Genomic DNA, 20,438 nt, shown 5'->3' with positions numbered 1-20,438 from the left:
TCTCTCCAGTTCCAGGAGTGGAGGGTGTGCCTTTACCATGGAATCCTTCAGAGTTTCTGGCCCTGGATAATCAGTCAGCTGGATACTTGGTGTAGACCTGAGGGGCTTGTTTATAGTTATTGGCAATGTGGTGATGTTTTAGAGCAGTATTGTTAAGACAGGTGTCTTAGCTAGAGTCTTCTCCCAAGAATGAACACGTATGCTTCCTACAGTCTTTCCACTTGGAAAAGGTCTTCTGGCAACTTGTTGCCAGAGTTTAAGCTTAAACGGAGGGCTGGAGGGGCTGGAGCATGTTAGGGCTCGACACCTGAGCCTTTAACGAACCTGCTAATTGGTCCTTCTAGAAACTGAGGTGGTCTCTGTGAATGTGACCACTTGGCCAGTATGTACCCTCTTGCCACCTCAGAGCCACAGATGTCTAGTCAGAGTCAGGAAGGAATTTTATTTCAATGTATCCACCATGGTCAAACTCAGTATATCTAAACTAAGTCATTTATCCGCACCCATACCCTTGATTCTTTGGCATTCCCGCCCCCCACCCCCCCCAGTGAAATCATCATTCTGTAAGTTCCTAGCATGAAAGTTCGGAGCCTTCTTTGCCTCTTCTTTCTCATAAAAATTCTAGAAAGGACTTAGGTTATTTTTCTAATTTAATAACAAATGTGGTGATTCCTTCTGTAGTAGTTTTCCTTTATTCTCAGTAACATTCTGGATCCAGATTCTCTTCAGAGAATCTTAAAATTGTCATGACCTTTTAATTTCTTGTGCTGCCCTACAGGTTTCCTGTGTCCCTTGAAATCAATTCTGCAAAGTCCTTTCTTGCTCATTTTCTATTCCTGTCAACTTCATCCTACATCAAACAATCTGGCTTTTAAAGCCTTCTGCAGCCTGGCCCTGCCCACTACTCTAACCCGGCCTCCACATTAGCCTTTGGGCTTCAGGCAGGGAAGTTTTCGTCTGCACATTTCACCCCAATTCTAGCATCTGGAACTGTTTTCAGGGTTCCTGCCCATTCCACCTGGAGTGCTAATAGTGTAACTATAATCCTGACTGATCGCTTGGTAAGGTGTTGTCCACAAGGTTTCTTCTTTGTAAAGATAGTTTTCCCCTTTGTAATAATTAATAAGTAATTTTGGCGGGATATCCTTTACCTTTTAAGTCCAAAGCTTGTTCCAGTGGAGCTTTAACCTGAAGGAATGAGGTCCAGCATGTGTGTATTAGTTGTTTAGTAAGGGAAGGAAGAGGTGGGGAAAGAGTTAGAAGCCTCTTACCCACATTTGTCATTGGTCACAGCTGGTCTTTTATCCACCTACAGAACGGAATGCCCTGAGGCTGCTGTGCGGGTTTCCTTCCCATTCATTTATTAATTCAGCGCATACTATGCAGCCCATCCATCAGACCCTGGGCTAGCAGTGAGGGTGCAGCAGAGAGGATGGGGATAGAGCGGTGAAGAAGACAGAAATGGTAGTGGCCCTGGTGGAGCTCACAGCCTAGCAAAGTAGTTAGTCCAAAAAAGAAAAAACCCTTATTTGGAAGTTGTATTAAGGACAGTAAAGGAAGTAAGCAGTATGCAAGACAGATTTAAGCTGAGACCTGAAAAATGAGGAGCCAGTCGTGTGGGAAAAGAGGAGGGTGCCAGGAGAGGGACGTACTTCCTGAAGCTAGAGTATTTAGGGACCAGAAGGCCACTAAGGTCACTGGAGCATGGTGGGGGTTAGGGCCCCAAGGTAAAGGGGGTGAAGAATACAGGGGCCACATCATGGGAGGCCTTGGGGACCCTGATAAAAAGTATTTGGAGTATTTAAGCTTGTGTGGAATCTTTCAGAGATGTATTTGAAACAAAATTGCATTATGTGGGGAGCTTTAAATCTACAGGGGCTGTCTGTACCTTGTAGTTCAGAGGGTATGAATTTACTAATCATTTTATATTCTGGGAAAAAAGAGGAAACAGTGCGATACCACCATCCAGTTGTGTAACCATTCCAGAAGGGAATCAGAATTCATAGTCCTGGGAGGTCCCCCTGCCTGTTAATGAGCTGTGCTCCTCATTGATAAGGCACAGGACACACCCAAAGGGCCACGACAGTGTAGGGACTGAGCCCACTTGGTTGTGAGAGTCTTGTTACACACCAGAAAGGCTGGGAGGTTTGAAGGGCAGACCGCGAGGGAAGGCCTGGACCCTGCTAGAGGGTGTGACGGGTGCGATGGCGGTGGTGAGAACGAGCACATGTGTCCAGGAGGAAGGGGAAGACCCGACAGAGTGTGTGCTGGACGGAGCATCGGGGAAGTGAAGACATGAAGGAGCAGACTGCGGTGGGGACGCGTGGGGCCTGGAGCAAGAGGTTCCGGGGCCCTCGCCTCCTGCCTTGGGGTGCGTCGTGCAGGGAGGGGGAGTTTTCTCTCCTGGCCTGAATGGAGCATGCTTAAGCTGTTTGCCTTAATACCCTGAGGTTAATCGGATCCTAAGAAGTACTCTACTTATCATGAACTGGCTGTAATTATAATTCCCTTTCTTGTTTCACCAACAGCTGTGAAATGCATATTAGTTTTAAGAGAAACCCTACCAACTGATTTTACTGCCTTGGTTCCCAAACAATAAAGATCCATCTTCCAACCCAAACATAATTACATTTGGCCCATGTTCAGGCTTTGACAGTATTATTGTTAGCCGTTGACACGCTATGTTCTTGGTTCCCTTCCTTTGGAGTTTTATTCCCTCTGCCTGTTTCTGGTAAGGCAGCCTGGCTGGTTACGCTTTGTGTGTAAATGTGGAACAGGAACATTTTGTGGTGTTTGCAGGTTCCTTTCAGAATAGTGGAGTAAAGTGCAGTGGAGTCCTAGACCCTGCAGCTGGCCACTGAGCAGAAAGGATTCCTGGCCTTGCTCTTAGCCTGGGCTACAGTAATATGCCAGGTCACCAGCAGTTCCCCCTCCCCTTAGCACAGGGCAGTGAGGAGATGGCAATGCATGCGGCTTCCAGCTGCAGAGTCAAGCCATCAGGGAGGGGTAAGCTGTCTTCTTTCTGCACCATGCGTCCATTCCCTTAAGGACCACAAGGAGAAAGGTAGCAGGCTGTGCTCAGCCTGTCCCCAGAGAGCCCTCAGACCTGGAGACCCAGCACAAGGTCAAGACCCAGAAAGAAGGCTTGATCGGTAGGTCGGCAGGCCCAAGACTCACTGCCCTGACCAGTTTCAAAGTCAACAAAGCAGAATAAACAGGTGAAGAAGTGCGCAGGCTTGAGGGAAAGCGGCCCCTCGCGTGACTTGGCAGGTGATGGGTGTTCGGAGCGGGCAGGGGTCTGATTCGCCTGACTTGTCTAGGGTTCTTAGTGTGTTAGTGACTTAGGGCTCCTGAGAATTCATTCAGCTTTTTCACTCTGCTATCAGCGGTTCCTAATTAGTTCTGATCATATGTGCGTGTTTGGAGCAGGCCATAAAAATGGCTGTTTTAATCAGCTGTTGTCATGCAAGGTCAGGCTGCAGCCTCCAGCATTGGCACCTGGGACATCAATAACTGATACTTCAGAAAGGGCGAGAGGAGAAACAGAGCTCCCAGTGGCACTGTTTATCTCTGCCCAGGGCAGGAGGGGCTCAGTGAATCAATAGGATAATGTTAACTTGATGTGTAAACATTTTATTTTTTTATTGTCATTACACTCAGTTATTACTGTTTTGCCTTCTCTTGGAAGATACAGACCTGGGTGCTTAAGGTTCAGTCTTTGTGCTTGGAAGACTGTTGTTAAAATACACAGCCACAGCTTTGTTCTGTATAGTTTTAAGAATCTGTGTAGGCAGAACTGGACACCTGATAGAACCTCCAGAAATTTCTCCTGCAACGACCAGTGAGGAAGACAAGTTTCTGTATACAGGGCTCTGGAACCAGTATCGTGGTGATGAGCTTCCTAAAAACTCCTACCTTAGAGTCATGCCGACTGGAAGTAGCGCTAGGTTTGCGTCATTTATATGTCTGAGTGTCTGATGAGAACTCGCTTCTGTTGATAAATACAGCTAGACAAGTTGAGGAGGTGGGGGCCGAAGAATTAAAAGGCTTATTTTCCTACTTTGTGTAGTTTACTGTCCAATATAGATGAGAACACAGGATCTAAAAAGGCATCAGATCAAGCCAGACAAAACTAGCCAGATGCAGTCCCAGGGGACCTGCTAGTTGGACTCGTGTTTGTGGCCTGTCAGCCAGTGAGGCCGGGTGGGGCTCTTTGGCAAAGGTTCCAGACCAATGGCTTTAGCATCTGTAAGATTGCATTGGTTGTCAAGGCAAGAGCTGCCCATCACAGATCACAATTTTTGACTTTGCTGTTTCTTTCCTGTCCTGGTTTTCTGGACCCTGAAATGGCACCTGGCATGTGGGTACTGATGCATATAATACTGTAGGCTCCAAGTGTACCAGCTGCTGCAGACTTTGGCCTTATAAAACCAAGAACTTCCCGTGGTGTGTACTTTAGGTGACTGATTTTCCCTAACTTTTACTGAGTTCTCTTTATTTATAGTGAGTAAAATGTTCAAGATTCTTCTGAGTAGCTCGAAGCAAGCCATAGGTGACTTTCCATGTACTCATTCCCTGTGGTATGAGTATTGCATTACCTTCACCCTGAATGAGGAGAAAGTGACAAATTGTTTGAGAAAACAAGTTGCTGGTTTGAGTTTCTTAAGCAAAGTGAAAGGACTGAGAAGAGAGGAGGAAGAAGAGGAAGGGAGGAGCAGATGGGGTGAGCAAGTCATGCTCTTTGGCCCTGGCAGCAGGGACCCGAGGGCCAGGAGGGTTAGCTACTGTCTGCTCCACCTCTGGGGAAGGACAAGGGGTCTGCCTGTGGGGAGAACTCCATGGCCAGGGATGGCCTTTCTGTCACTTTGGGAAAAATGTTCTCTTCTGATGTGGTTGACCAGTTGCTGTCACATCCTGTGCCAGCCTCTTCTCAGTAGTACCAAATACATCGTGGTAGATTTGGTCTTCATGGTCGAAGCCAAAGTGCTAAGAGAGCTTAAGTTCACCCCTGCTCTGCCGTGATCCGAACAAGTTGTTACTCATCTCCCAGTCCATGGCTTGAGCTCTGGAGGACTGTCTGGCCTGCCTCAGTCCCAAATCAGGCAGATGGGCCAGGGGAGGGTCAGTCTGAAAGTCCGGGCTTTCACAGAATCCTGGTTCGAGTACACCCTGTGGACCTGGCTTCCTGTAACCACTTTCCCTTTCTCTCCTTACCTCCGGTTTGAACTGCAGACTCTGGCCTGGTTGTCCCAAGTGTTTCCTATGAGCTGCACAAAAAATTGTTGTCTGTGGCTGAGAAGCATGGATTGACTCTGGAGCGGAGACTGGAGATGACAGGCGTGTGTGCCAGTCAGATGGCATTGACCCTACTCGGAGGACCCAACAGGTAAGTAGTGCCCTGGGCTCCTGCAGGGTTGAGGGTGGGGTGACGCTGCTCTGCCTGGGCACTGCCACAGGGTCACCCTGCAGGAGTTCATCACACCCTTGCTGCTCACCTGATGTGAATACCTCCAGGAAGTCACTTTCCTGGATGCTACAAGGATTTTTTTAAAAATATTTTACTATCATTAATGTACAATTACATGAACAACATTATGGTTACTAGAATCCCCCTATTATCAAGGCCCCACCACATACCCCATTACAGTCACTGTCCATCAGCATAGTAAGATGCTATAGAATCACTGCTTGTCTTCTCTGTGCTATACTGCCTTCCCCGTGCATTATACATGCTAATCGTAATGACCCTTTTTGCCCCTTATCCCTCCCTTCCCACCTATCGTCCCCGATCCCTTTCCCTTTGGTAACTGTTAGTCCATTCTTGGGTTCTGTGATTCTGCTGCTGTTTTGTTCCTTCAGTTTTTCCTTTGTTCTTATGCTCCACAGATGAGTGAAATCACTTGGTACTTGTCTTTCTCCACCTGGCTTATTTCACTGAGCATAATACCCTCCAGCTCCATCCATGTTGTTGCAAATGGTAGGATTTGTTTTCTTCTTATGGCTGAATAATATTCCATTGTGTATATGTACCACATCTTCTTTATCCATTCATCTACTGACGGACACTTAGTTGCTTCCATTTCTTGGCTATTGTAAATAGTGCTGTGATAAACATAGGGGTGCATATGTCTTCTTCAAACTGGGCTGCTGCATTCTTAGGGTAAATTCCTAGGAGTGGAATTCCTGGGTCAAATGCTATTTCTATTTTTAGTTTTTTGAGGAACTCCCATACGGCTTCCCACAATAGTTGAACTAGTTTACATTCCCACCAGCAGTGTAGGAGGGTTCCCCTTTCTCCACAACCTCGCCAACATTTGTTGTTGTTTGTCTTTTGGATGGTGGCCATCCTTACTGGTGTGAGGTGATATCTCATTGTGGTTTTACTTTGCATTTCTCTGATGATTAGTGATGTGGAGCATCGTTTCATGTGCCTGTTGGCCATCTGAATTTCTTCGTTGGAGAAGTGTCTGTTCATCTCCTCTGCCCATTTTTTAACAGGGTTATTTGCTTTTTGTTTGTTGAGGTGTCTGAGCTCTTTATATATTTTGGATGTCAACCCCTTATCGGATCTGTCATTTATGAATATATTCTCCCATACTGTAGGATGTCTTTTTGTCCTACTGATGGTGTCCTTTGCTGTACAGAAGCTTTTCAGTTAGCTATAGTCCCACTTGTTCATTTTTGCTTTTGTTTCCCTTGCCCAGGGAGATATGTTCATGAAGAAGTTGCTCATGTTTATGTCCAAGAGATTTTTGCCTATGTCTTTTTCTAAGAGTTTTATTGTTTCATGACTTACATTCAGGTCTTTGATCCATTTGGAGTCTACTTTTGTGGATGGAGTTACACAGTGATCCAGTTTCATTCTCTTGCATGTACCTGTCCAGTTTTGCCAACATGAGCTGTTGAAGAGGCTGTCATTTCCCCATTGTATGTCCATGGCTCCTTTATCGTATGTGAATTGATCATATATGCTTGGGTTAATAGTGAGTGGAACTCTCTATTCTGTTCCACTGGTCTATGGGTCTGTTCTTGTGCCAGTACCAAATTGTCTTGATTGCTGTGGCTTTGTAGTAGAGCTTGAAGTTGGGGAGTGAGATCCCCCCTGCTTTATTCTTCCTTCTCAGGATTGCTTTGGCTATTTGGGGTCTTTTGTGGTTCCATATGAATTTTAGAATTATTTGCTCTAGTTCATTGAAGAATGCCGTTGGTATTTTGATAGGGATTGCATTGAATCTGTCTATTGCTTTAGGCAGGATGGCCATTTTGACAATATTAATTCTTCCTAGCCAAGAGCATGGGATGAATTTCCATTTATTAGTGTCCTTTTTAATTTCTTTTAAGAATGTCCTGTAGTTTTCAGGGTATAGGTCTTTTACTTCCTTGGTTAGGTTTATTCCCAGATATTTTATTCTTTTTGATGCAGTTGTGAATGGAATTGTTTTCCTCATTTCTCTTTTGGCTAGTTCATCGTTAGTGTATAGGAATGCAACAGATGTCTGTGTATTAATTTTGTATCTCACAACTTTGCTGAATTCAGATATTAAATCTAGTAGTTTTGGAGTGGATTCTTCAGGGTTTTTTATGTACAGTATCTTGTCATCTGCAAACAGGGACAGTTGGACTTCTATCTTGCCAATCTGGATGCCTTTTGGTATCATTAATCTACAATTACATGAGCAACAGTATGTTTACTAGACTCCCCCATCATTAAGTACTCCCACACACCCCATCACAGTCACTAGCCTTTTATTTCTTTGTGTTGTCTGATTGCCGTGGTGAGGACCTCCAGAACTATGTTGAATAAAAGCAGGGAGGGTGGGCATCCTTGTCTTGTTCCCTATCATAAAGGAAAAGCTTTCAGCTTCTTGCTGTTAAGTATAATGTTGGCTGTGGGTTTGTCATATATGGCCTTTATTATGTTGAGGTACTTGCCGTCTATGCCCATTTTGTTGAGAGTTTTTATCATGAATGGATATTGAATTTTGTCAAATGCTTTTTCAGCATCTATGGAGATGATCATGTGGTTTTTGTCCTGTTTGTTGATGCAGTAGATGGTATTGAAGGATTTTCAAATGTTGTACCATCCTTGCATCCCTTTAATGAATCCCACTTGATCATGATGGATGATCTTTTTTATGTATTTTTGAATTCAGCTTGCTAATATTTTGTAGAGTATTTTTGCATCTATGTTCATCAGGGATATTGGTCTGTAATTTTCTTTTATTGTGGTGTCTTTGCCTGGTTGTGGTATTAGAGTGATGCTGGCCTCGTAGGAGTTTGGGAGTACTCCCTCTTGTACTTTTTTTGAAAATTTTAAAAAGGATGGGTATTAGGTCTTCACTAAATGTTTGATAAAATTCAGCAGTGAAACCATCTGGTCCAGGGGTTTTGTTCTTGGGTAGTTTTATGATTACCAATTCAATTTCTTTGCTGGTAATAGGTCTACTCAAATTCTCTGTTTCTTCCTGGGTCAGCCTTGGAAGGTTGTATTTTTCTAGAAAGTTGTGCATTTCTTCTAGGTTATCCAGTTTGTTATTGGATAAAATATAATTTTTCATAGTATTCTCTCATAATTCTTTGTATTTATGAGGTGTCCATAGTGATTTTTCCTTTCTCATTTCTGATTCTGTTGATGTGTTTAGACTCTCTTTTTCTTGATAAGTCTGACTATGGGTTTATCTATTTTGTTTATTTTCTCGAAGAACCAGCTCTTGGTTTCATTGATTCTATTGTTTTATTCTTCTCAATTTTATGTATTTCTGCTTTAATCTTTATTATATCCCTCCTTCTACTGACTTTGGGCCTCATTTGTTCTTCCTTTTCTAGTTTCATTAATTGTGAGTTTAGACTGTTCATTTGGGATTGTTTTTTCCTGAGGTAGGCCTGTATTACAATATAGTTCCCTCTTAGCATGGCCTTCACTGCGTCCTACAGATTTTTGTGTTGTTGAATTATTGTTGTCATTTGTCTCCACATATTGCTTGGTCTCTGTTTTAATTTGGTCATTGATCCATTGATTATTTAGGAGCATGTTATTAAGCTTCCATGTTTGTGGACTTTTTCATTTTCTTTGTGTAATTTATTTCTAGTTTGATACCTTTGTGATCTGAGAAGCTTGATGGTACAATTTCAGTGTTTTTGAATTTACTGAGGTTCTTTTTGTGGCCTAGTATATCATCTATTCTTGAAAATGTTCCATGTGCACTTGAGAAAAATGTGTATCCTGTTGCTCTTGGATGCAGTGTTCTGTAGATATCTGTTCTAATACATTGTTCAGTGTCTCTGTCTCTTGACTTATTTTCTGTGTGGTTGATCTGTCCTTTGGAGTGAGTGGTGTGTTGAAGTCTCCTAAAATGATTGCATTGCATTCTGTTTCTCCCTTTAATTCTGTTAGTATTTGTTTCACATATGTAGGTGATCCTGTATTGGGTGGACAGATATTCATAATAGTTTTATCCTCTTGTTGGACTGACTCCTTTATCATTATGTAATGTCCTTCTTTGTCTCTTGTTATTTTCTTTGTTTTGAAGTCTATTTTGTCTGATACAAGTACTGCAGCTTCTGCTTTTTTCTCCCTATTAGTTGCGTGAAATATCTTTTCCCATCCCTTTACTTTCAGTCTGTATGTGTATTTGGGTTTGAAGTGAGTCTCTTGTAGGCAGCATATAGGTGGGTTTTGTTTTTTTATCCATTCAGTGACTCTATGTCTTTTGATTGGTGCATTCAGACCATTTACATTTAGGGTGATTATCGATAGGTGTGTACGTATTGCCATTGCAGGCTTTAGATTTGAGGTTACAAAGGTTCAAGGGTAATTCCCTTATTATCTAACAAGTCTAATTTAACTCACTTCATATGCTATTACAAACACAACCTAAAGGTTCTTTTTTTTTTCTTTTTTCTTTTTTCTTCCTTTTTCTTTTTCTTCCTCTTCCATTCTTTGTATGTTATGAATCATATTCTGTACTCTTTGTCAATCCTTTGGGTGACAGCTATTTAGCCTTAGGAGTACTTCCATCTATAGGAGTCCCTCCAAAATGCACTGTAGATGTGGTTTGTGGGAGGTAAATTCTCTCAGCTTTTGCTTATCTGAAAATTGTTTAATCCCTCCTTCAAATTTAAACAATAACCTTGCCGGGTAGAGTATTCTTGGTTCAAGGCCCTTCTGTTTCATTGCATTAAATATATCATCCCACTCCCTTCTGGCCTATAAGGTTACTGTTGAGAAGTCTGATGACAGACTGATGGGTTTTCCTTTGTATGTGATCTTTTTTCTCTGTCTAGCTGCTTTTAAAAGTCTGTCTTTATCCTTGATCTTTGCCATTTTTATTATTGTATGTCTTGATGTTGTCTTCCTTGGGTCCCTTGTGTTAGGAGATCTGTGCACCTGCATGGCCTGAGAGACTATGTCCTTCCCCAGATTGGGGAAGTTTTCAGCAATTGCCTCCTCAATGACACTTTCTATCCCTTTTTCTCTCTCTCTCTTCTTCTTCTGGTACCCCTATAATGCGAATATTGTTCCGTTTGCATGGGTCACATAGTTCTGTCAATATGCTTTCATTCTTAGAGGTTCTTTTTACTCTCTGTGCCTCAGCTTCTTTGTATTCCTCTTCTCTAATTTCTATTCCATTTACCTTCTCTTCTACTACATCTAATCTGCTTTTAAATCCCTCCATTGTATGTTTCATTTCAGGTATAGTATTTCTTAATGATTGAACGTTTGACTTAAATTCGTTCCTGAGTTCTTGAATATTTTTCTGTACCTCCATAAGCATGTTTATAATTTTTATTTTGAACTCTCTTTCAGGAAGATTGGTGAGTTCAGTTTCATTTGGCCCTTTTTCTGGGGTTTGTGAGATTTTGGTCTGAACCAGGTTCTTTTGATGTTTCATATTTCTGTGTGGTGCCCTCTTGAGCCCAGAAGCTCCACTCTGTTCAGCTGCTCAGCCCCTAGAGTGAGGTTGGGGGTCATAGGGGAGCGGAGCTGGTGCCTGGGGGGAGGAGAGATCTGTTTCCTGATTACCGTCTGTGGTGCCATCTCCAGTGTCAGAGCCAGTGGGCAGAGCACCCAGGTGTGGGCCTCTGTGCTGTGTGTCTCTAGCTATTGTAGGTGGGTCTCCCTCTGGCTGGCCTGATGCCAGCGCAATGGCTGCCAGTTTGCGAGCGGTGCTGTCAGGCCAGGAGGAAGGCTCTGCAGGCTGTGTGTCGCAGTCAGGGGCCTGGGAGCTGAGCAGCCAGCCAGGGGGATGGGGCGCCTGAAGCTCCTCAAAGTCCCCAACCTGCTGGGCAGTGCGTGCTCAGACAACCTTGTCCAGCTCTCCCTTCTCCCGTGCAGCAAGCTCCATGCAAGCCCCGCCCCCTCAGCAGCCCTCTTGCTGCTGGCAATCCTCTCAGTCTGCCTGCCTTTCCTCTGACACAGAGCGGTTGGATGTGAATCCCGTCCTCCAGAAACGGCTGGAATGTCAGTCTCTCAGGCACTCCGCCTGTCCCAGCTCCCCAACCTCCAGAGCACCTCACAGTGTAGGTTTCTGCACGCAAAGCCGACCTCCAGGCCTGGGTGTCCGGCAGGCCCAGGCTTCCACCCTCTCCCTGCTCCACTGCTCTTGCTCCCGTCGGTGAGCGGGGGTTGGGGGAGGGCTGGGGTCCCGCTGGATCGCGGCTGTGGTACTTTACCCTGCCTCGTGAGGTCTGCTGTGTTGATGTCTATATGCAGTCTGGTTCAGCCTTCTTTCCAGTGCTGTTTTAGGGTTAGTTGTATTAATCAACTATATTTCGTACTATTTGTGGTTTTGGGAGGTGTTCTCTGTCTCACCTCTCACGCCGCCATCTTGTATCCACCTGCTAAAAAGTTTTTGTGTGCCCCTCTTACCCATCTCCTGGGAGGTCCTCCTTCTCCCAACGAGTCACCCTGTCACCCTTTTCTTTCCTGATAACAGCTGGCTTTGAGTCTCACACTGACTACCAGAGGCCCAGACTCCAGCCCTTACCGTTCACTCAAAGGGGCTGGGATACAAATCAGTCCTGAGTTCCAGATCAGAACTTCTAGAACCACCCTGAGAACTGGGCAGAGAGCCTGGAGTTTCATACCTTTCTACCTGCCCCTTAGGCTCATGTGTCAGGAGCAGTGCTTCATTTTATTTGGGGACATTTACTAAGAAATGCACCAGTCCTTGTGCTAGGACCAGGAATACAATGAAGAATAAAATGCTGCCCCCTGCCCCCTGCCCACCAGTAGCCCAGCGAGAGCTGCAGAAAGTACAGTGCCGGGCAGAAGAAACCAGATTCTCCAGGAAGCCCTGTTGCTACGCCAGGACCATTTCTTCTACTGGAGAAGCCAGTGGCATCCAAGCTGAGTCCTGAAGAGCACGAGAGCAGTAACAGGGGCAAGCTGGCAGGGGGGGAGATAGCCTAGGTCCAGGGAGTAGCATGTGCCAGGGGCAGAGGGAACAGAGAGACCATGGAAGTGGTGGGGGTCCATGACTTCGTCTGTGTGGCTGAAAAGTAGGGCTTTGGTACAGCCAGCAGTAGGAGCTGCTGAAGGGGTCTCAACATGGCTGTGTTGTGAAAAGTCTTACGTTTTAAAAAGATGACTTTGGCTGAGTAGACTGAATGGAGGCAAAACTGGAAGTGGTGAGACCAGTTAGGAAACTGTAACAGAAAACTGAGCCAAGGGCCAGATGGTGACTTCAACCAAGGAAACAGGGATCAAAGAATTGGATAGATGAGGGATTTTTAAAGGCAAAATCAACAGGGCAGGGTAATTGAACCCATGTGGGAGGTGATGGGATGTGGAATGTCAGTAACCACTGAACTTCAAGCTTTCTAGCATGGATTCCTGGTCAGTGATAACATATACTGTGATAGGGAACATGGGGAGAGGAGCAGGCTGGGGGAGATGGCAGATTTTGTTTTGGATATGTTGAGGTTGGGGGTGCCTGTGAGGTATCCAGACAGACCACTAGCAACCTGGTCTGAAGCTCTGAAGAAGGTCTGAGCTGAAGATAGAGATCTGGGAGTCATCAGCTCCTTGATGGTATCAGAATAGATTAGGCCCTCAAAAGAGATGATATAAAGGGAGGAAAGGGCCTGGGGTGGAATTCTGGGGAAGGTCAACCTTAAAGGCATGGTTGAAAGACAAGGAGTCTCCCTGAAAGGCTGAGAAGAAAAGACAGAAAGGTAAGAAATCCAAGAGCGTAGTGTTTAAGAACCAAAGAAATAGCATTGGAAGGATAAAGTAATGGTTAACAGTGGTGCTGCCAAGAAATCTAGCAAAACTAGAGTTGATAGGAGCCTGCTGGATCTGTCCAGCAGGAAGAGGACGCTCGCCGCCTTGTGGGAGAGCCGCGTCTGAAGCGATCCGGGCTGGACGGGAGGCTGCCCCTCCTTGCTCCTCCGCTCCTTGCTCTGCGGAGTTGTGCGGGTGTTCCTTCCTCCTTGGCCCTTGATTTAGGCCTGCTTCTCAACATGATGGATGCCTGGCTTCTCCTGTGCCAGGAAGAGCCAGTGGAGACCCTCCCCAGAGGAGGGAGGAGTGCAAGCCGCCCTCCAAAGGGGCGTCAGCCCCTTGCTCAGGGGACTGCTGCACTTGGTCCCCGTGCAGCCACTGGGGCAGCTCCTGGAATAAACTCTTCCCCAGAGTGGTGGAGGCCATTAAGTGGCTCCCCCAAAAGCAGCAGTTTGTCCTCACCGAGTCACGTTCCTCTCTAGCCGGCTTCCTGGGGCTGTCTGGCCTTGTGCCCATATTTCCCCTCAGTGTCTGAACTCTCTGAAGGCCCGTCTCCTGTCCTTTGCTGCAGTTGCTGGCTTTCTTTTGAGAAAGATTACCATAGTTAGTAAGCAGTTACATGTATGTCAAGTACCATGCAGTTCTTCACAACAGCATTGATTTGACCCTCATAACCTCACCTCGAAGGTAAACGGCAGCCTGTTGTTATCAGATGACCAAGAGAAGGCTCAGCGAGCTGAAGATGTGTCCACGTGACACTGCTGGTAGGCGGGGCCAGTCTCTGGTGCAGATAGGCCTGCTTCTAATGCCTGTGCTCTGCTCCCCTGCTCCGGGGCCTGTGGGCGCTGTGGTCTGCTTTGAATCCTGTGTGGTGAGGGGGTGCCTCGATGAGAGGGAGAGCCCATTGGGGGCACAGACACGGGTGAGTCGCACGCCAAAACTCTGCAGTGTCTTTCCAAAGGGAAAAGAGTTCATCGTGTTTCCCTGAGATGCAAACATTGTGGGGAAAATGAATGGTTTGGTGTCTGTAGAATACAGTGCTCAATTCCCAAAAATTTATTTGGAGAGTAGAGGTTACCTCTTTGGCTTAACAGCATGTGTCATCTTCCTCCTTTTGGGAGACCAGTAAATGACTGTCACTGCCTCTACCCCTAAGCAGGGACCTAAGCCTTTCTTGCTGCCCATCTTCCCCTGTCTTTCTGCTCTGGCAGCAGGTCGCACTGCCTGTGAAGTGGGCATAGTTCCAGGGCTAATCTTCCAAACCTCCTTACTGTGGCTTCTCTGAGACCAGAGGGGTCTCAGCTTTGAATGGCAGGAAGCTAGAAGTGATTTCATCAGCAAGTGGGTGTCCAAGGCAGCTGCCAGCCTAGGAGTCTGGGAAGCCCTCACCCGCTGCTTCCTCTCTGACCAGTACCGTAACAGTGCCAGGCAGCATCGACTGAGCACTTCCTGTGTGTCGGCCCCTGTTCTAAGGGATGTGCATCCTTGATCCACACAATGTGCTGTCAAGTAGGTACTTCTAGCATCTACAGCACCGCCCCTGTTAGCTAACTGTTGGCTCAGGAAGGAGAACTTTGACTGGCAACCGATCGACGAGGATTTAGAGCTTTGGTGCTCGCTGTGAGTTTCTCAGGAGCTGAGCCAGAGGAGTCCTGGAAGAGGTGAGCCTGGAGCTGAATCTCAAAGGAAAGGTGGGTCAGAGTTTGACCAGAGAAGGGCTTTCTGATCAGGGAACGTGGTGTGAGCAGGAGCAAGGAAGAGCCTTACAGTTGCAGGGGAGAATAATACCAGCCTTGTGCAGCGGAGAGGGCTGCAGAGGCGGAAAAGCCCCGTTGATGAGCAGCGTTCAGGCCTAGTATGTCGCGCAGTGAGGGGAGTGTTCTTGGTCAAAAGCAGTGTTCTAGCAGTGGCGTTACATGGGACAAGATCTGGGCGGACTCCCTGGTGACAGACCCAGCATGCGACGCGACACCGAGGTGTGGGACAGTGGGACACTACCTCATAGACCTGGTCTGCAGTGGATTTGGGGCCCCTCTGGGACCTGGCACTGCCAAGAGCTCTGAGAGTGACAGGTGCCAGGAGGCACTCATTTGGTATCAGGCACAAGGGTTTGGCAGGTCTGCAGGTGACAGTGCTGCTTCACCTTCTGTTCCAGGTTGAATCCCAAAAATGTTCACCAGAGACCTACAGTGGCCCTGCTGTGTGGGCCCCATGTGAAGGGGGCTCAGGGTATCAGCTGTGGAAGGCACCTAGCCAACCATGATGTCCAGGTCATCCTCTTCCTGCCAAACTTTGTCAAAATGCTGGAGTCCATCACCAATGAGCTGTCTCTCTTCAGCAAGACCCAGGGCCAGCAGGTGTCCAGCCTCAGAGGTGAGTGCTTGCGGAGGGCCGGGCTCAGCCCTCTCCCAGGTAGTTAGAGTCTGGCCCTGCCACCCAGTGGCGGCGGGTGGAATAGCACCGCGAGTGTAAGGAGCGCTCTGCCTCTCCTGTCCCTTCACCCTCCTCCCGCGCCCATCGCTCAGACGGAGCGCCAGGACCGTTTGTTCGCTTCACAAATATTTACAGAACTGGCGCTGTACCTGACACTGGGGATATGGCTATAGTGTCAGTGGAGGCAGATGAAGCAGGGAAGGGTCTAGAGAGTCGGAGGCTGGGGAGCGGAGGGGCGGGGTCACGCATCGCATTGCAGGCTCAGGTCGTAAAGGGCCTGAACTTCTATTCTGGGCGAGATCATCAGTCACCGGAGGAGTAAGAACAAAGTGTGAGCAGCTGGCTATTCCGGCTTCTGTCTGAGAACCAGGCTTCCAGTGAGAGGTGTTGAGAGGCTGCTGCGGCGCATGAGAGGGACGGCGGCTGAAACAGTGGTAGTGCTGGAGGTGCTATGGGGCGGTCTGTTCTGAATCGGTTTGGAAGGTAGAGTCTACAGATTGGATGCAGGGTATGAAAAAGAAGGGATAAGAATGACTCCAAGGCTTCTGACTGGAATGACTGGAAGGATGGCGGTGCCATCACTGAGATGGGAAGACTTAGGAGAGGAGGTTTGGGGAGGAAGAGCTGAAGCTGAAAGATGCCCGTTGGTTATGCAGATGGAAATGTTAATTGACAGGTGAGTCCCGAGTAAACTGAAGGGATCGGATCTGGAGTTAGAAGTCTGTAGGTGGAATCTAAAGCTCTGAGGAGCCTGGGTAAGATATCTTCGAGGAAGAGAGAGTAGATAGAGAAGTTGTTGGACTGAGTGCATTGTTAAGAAGTCAGAGAGCTGAGAGACCAGTTAAGGGGGTAGGGAAGGAGTGGTCAGTGAAGGAGAAGGGAAGTCAGGTCTGGTCCTGAAAGGCAGATGAAGAGAGGAGGGTGTGCTCAGCGTGTGACCAGCGGTCAGCAAGCCATTCTCGGTCCCTGGATGAAGTACTGGGGAAGCCCCTGGGGAAGCTGACAAGAGCAGTTTCAAGTGTAGTGGGGCAAAGTCTGACTGGGAACAAGGGAGAAGTGGAGAGAAGAAATTTAAAAAATGATGGCTTGCCAGGGGTCAGGCAGCAAGTTGGGGGCAGAGGCTTGGCCAGAACCTCAGTCTCCTAATGCCCAGGCCAGACTCCTATGGATACTCCGGAGACACTACTGTCACTCTGGAGAGCCTCGTGGTCCACAGGACCCCCACCCCTCACCCCACAGCAGCCTGTTCTACATAAGGAAGCCATGAGTCTCTAACTGAGGAATATAATGACTTTAGGCTGACAGCTGGGAAGTGGGGCTGCTGTGGGTTCACCCTTTTGAAATCTTCAGCATGATGCACTATTCCAGATTCTTCCTCTGATGCCCAAAAGTCTTCCTGTCCCATCTGTTTGAGGAAGCAAGTCTGACCCTTCAATTTGGTCTGATTTCTCCTATTCTCAGTTTAACCTCTAGGGCAGGTCAAACTTACGTACTTGTTGAGATACCTATTCTTAAAATTATCCCAGAAGCCTAGTTAGAGGAGAGAGGCTTTTTAAATGCCTGGGAGAAGTGATAGGTTCCCTCCCCCTTTTTAAGCCCAGGCTGTAAGGAGAGCCCATTCCCATGAGATGCTGAGAGGAGCTGGCAAGGCCAGGCTGGCCCCAGCAGGGAGAGTGGGCCACCCGGAGCGAGTGAGAGAGACGGTCCTGCCTGCTCACACTTCTCGGGCCAGTCAGCAGATGGCAGTCAGCACGTTTTGATGAGCCCTGGGCAGGGCCTCCCTGTGAGGGCTGATTTGGCAGGAGACCCCCACCTTCCCAGAACTACATAATGTACCAGGAAGTTAGTGGGGTGTGCAGAGGAGGTGAGGCCTTTATGGCCTGAGAAGCTATGCATACCCCGCTGGACAATGGAGAGGCCTGGGAGCTCCATGAAGACAGTGGTCCGTTGGCCTGATATGTTCTTGGTCTGTGGCACCAGAGCAGCTGGGCCTTGGAACTCCTCAATACCAGCCCAGCCTTGAGAAGGCTGGCCAGGCACCAGAATGATGTCTGAACAAGATACTCAGGGGGCCACCTGGGTTCTAGTCCCCACGTGGGCTGCTCTCTGCGTCTAGGGGTCTTCAGATGGCTCTTTCCTCCTGCAGATCTGCCCACTAGCCCCGTGGACCTGGTGATCAACTGCCTGGATTGCCCTGAGAATGTCTTCCTGCGGGATCAGCCTTGGTACAAGGCAGCCGTGGCCTGGGCCAACCAGAACCGGGCACCAGTACTCAGCATAGACCCTCCTGTGCATGAAGTCGAACAAGGCATTGATGCCAAGTGGTCACTGGCTCTGGGTCTGCCTCTGCCCCTGGGGGAGCATGCAGGTCGCGTCTATTTGTGTGACATTGGCATTCCCCAGCAGGTATTCCAAGAGGTGGGCATCAACTACCACTCACCCTTTGGCTGCAAGTTTGTCATCCCTCTGCACTCTGCCTAGAAGGGCTCTGGGTGGACTGGGCCCCGCAGTGACCCGCTGCTCCCGACACTGAGCTTGACAGCGAACGCCTTAAGGATGTGAAACTTCATGGACCTTGATCAATTTTTTCTCTTTTGGGTTTATTTTTCCTGTGAGAGAACAGATCATATTTAAAACTGACCTATCACCTGCCCTTAGACAGGGAAAGCTCCCCCACTGGGTGTGCGGGTTGTCGGGCGGCCCGCTGAGCGCAGTGGCTCCAGGCATCTCTATACTTGGCCTTCTCCTGCATGGCCAGGCGGGGCTTTGTTTACAGACATAGGCAGCTCACAGACTGTGTTTCAGGTTTACAGCCACGGCCGGGTGCACGCCTTACGGGGGGTGGGGCGGGTCCTGGTTGGGGGCCTGTGTTTGCTCCATTTCAGAGCTTGTGGCTTCCTCTCCGGTTTCCCCCAGTGAGCCCGTCAGCCCCTCCTCTGATCACGTAGAACTGGCCGCGCTGCCGCCTTCCACTGGAGGGCGGACTGGCACGCTCCATTCATTTTGGGGACTGGGGTGAGGCTTTCTGAGCCTCACAAGTTTATTTGGGGATTTTGGCCCTTTCTCCTGAGCTGATCCGAGTTTCACGCTGGGATTGTTGTCAGCAGTCCCCCCTCCTTCCCGTTCCATCACTCAGAGACGGGGAAGGGGGCGGCATTAGGATGGTTTTACTGCACTGGGATTTCATACCGGTTTTCGGCTGTTTTCACAGGTATCATAAGGTTATGTTACTGTAGAACCGCAGAGCCCCCCAACTCCATACCCGCTCTAGCTGGGGGCTGAGCCCTCAAGGTGCACCTTTAATGTTCAGTGTTGGGGAGCCCCTGGGGGAGCCTGGTGCTGAGTCAGAGGAGGCTCCCTGGTGCTTCCGTCACCCCAGAGCAGGGTGCATGGCTGTCTCGTCTGGGCTCTGCCCCAGCTCTTAGTGTCGGGGCTTTGAGCCCTTGGTGGTTGTCCAGTCTAGGTGAGTAAGCTTGGGGTCGGCGCCCTGTCTCAAAGATGCCGAAATGAGGCTAGTTCTGAATGAGCTACCTGGTGGGGCTGTCACAGGATCGCACTGCTGCTCAGATCCTATGGCACGGAGTCCCTGGACCTTCCTAGGCCTTGGAGGCTGCTTGGTAGGACAGGAGCCATGCCCTGGAGTCCCTGGCACGGGCCCTTGTGCTTTCAAGCCTTTTTCCGGGCTCCAGGCATCCTTCTGCCCTGTGCCCACCCACTGTGGCTCGGGGTGAATGGGAAGGCTCACCACGGATCGAGGATGCGGTAGGCCCGGGTAGCGTGGGTTTCGGGCTACCTAACCGCTTCCCTCATAGGAGTATAGCCAGGAGCAGACGGAGGGGGGCGGGGGGCGGGTCTCTCCTTCCCTCCCGTCCTCCCTCAAATGTCTCCAGCAGCGGGAGAAGGCCAGAGACTGAGCCCTGTGCTGTGCATCCTCCCTGGGGCTTCGCTCACTCTCAGGGCCAGGAAGCTCCCAAGTGAGGCCCTTCCTTTACTGGCAAGGCCCGCAGTCCGAGCAGCAGGGCTGGACTGCTTACAGGCATTTTCGTAAGTAACCGTTAGACAGAGCCTGGCTGCCTGTTGCAGTCAGGCCCTCTGACTTGGTACAGTGGAACACCAGTCAGAAGAACTGTGTCCCGGCAGACTGCTTGCTCCAGTCAACCGCAGTGGCCCTGGGTGGGTGATGGCCTTTGTTGAGGGGCAGTGGGAGTCTGCACCCAAGCCGCTCCCTCTTCTCTCCCCAGGTGGCACTGGAGCCTCTTCCCACCCTTAGCCTAACCCCAGTGGTATTAAAGATAAGCATGACTCCTCTGTCTTCAGCTCTTTTCAGAGGCATCCTGCCCAGAGTGCCCAGTTCCCAAGGGGCCCAGCCAGCTGGTCACGACCATAACTCATGCAGCTCTTGGGGAGCCAAAAACCAGCACTAAAATAAAGCTGAATGATGGAGGCCTGTGCTCTGGTAAACTGCTCTCTAGGCTGCAGTGAGGGTGCTGCCACCCCAGCCCTGGGTGCCTGCCTTGGTCGTCTCATACTTGGCAGCCTTCAGTAAGCCATACTTTTTGGGCATGTACAGCCTAAAGTCCTGGCCAGTGACAGGGCTGGAAGGACAGATAAAACCAGGTGCTGCCTGGCTAACTGCAGTGGGCCATTCCTTCCAAGTCCGTGGGCTTGAAGGCCAGGGGCCAGCAGGGGAGCAGGTCCGGGAGGCCAGGGGCTTGCTAGGACGGTTGGGCTTCTGGTCTCCCTGCTGTGCCTGGCCCAGTTCACACGTAGCTCTGCACAA

General features: G+C 48.6%; 1 protein-coding gene across 5 annotated transcripts in view; it reads left to right on the top strand.

Annotated features, from left to right (window-relative positions):
• The window catches only part of EDC3 (enhancer of mRNA decapping 3), a 73,715-nt gene extending 53,614 nt beyond the window's left edge, over window positions 1-20,101 (top strand). For all 5 annotated transcript variants that reach the window (XM_073212192.1, XM_073212188.1, XM_073212189.1 and 2 more), the window contains 3 exons: window positions 5,233-5,386; window positions 15,381-15,598; window positions 17,805-20,101. In XM_073212192.1, the coding sequence (XP_073068293.1) occupies window positions 5,233-5,386; window positions 15,381-15,598; window positions 17,805-18,139 (707 nt within the window). In that variant the 3' untranslated portion in view covers window positions 18,140-20,101. The remainder of the gene's footprint in view (window positions 1-5,232; window positions 5,387-15,380; window positions 15,599-17,804) is intronic.
• Window positions 20,102-20,438: the final 337 nt, after the last annotated feature.

The sequence above is a fragment of the Manis javanica genome, chromosome 8 (assembly GCF_040802235.1).
Source record: "Manis javanica isolate MJ-LG chromosome 8, MJ_LKY, whole genome shotgun sequence".
NCBI classification, from domain to species: Eukaryota; Metazoa; Chordata; class Mammalia; order Pholidota; family Manidae; genus Manis; species Manis javanica.
This window is presented reverse-complemented; position numbering and strand designations above follow the sequence as displayed.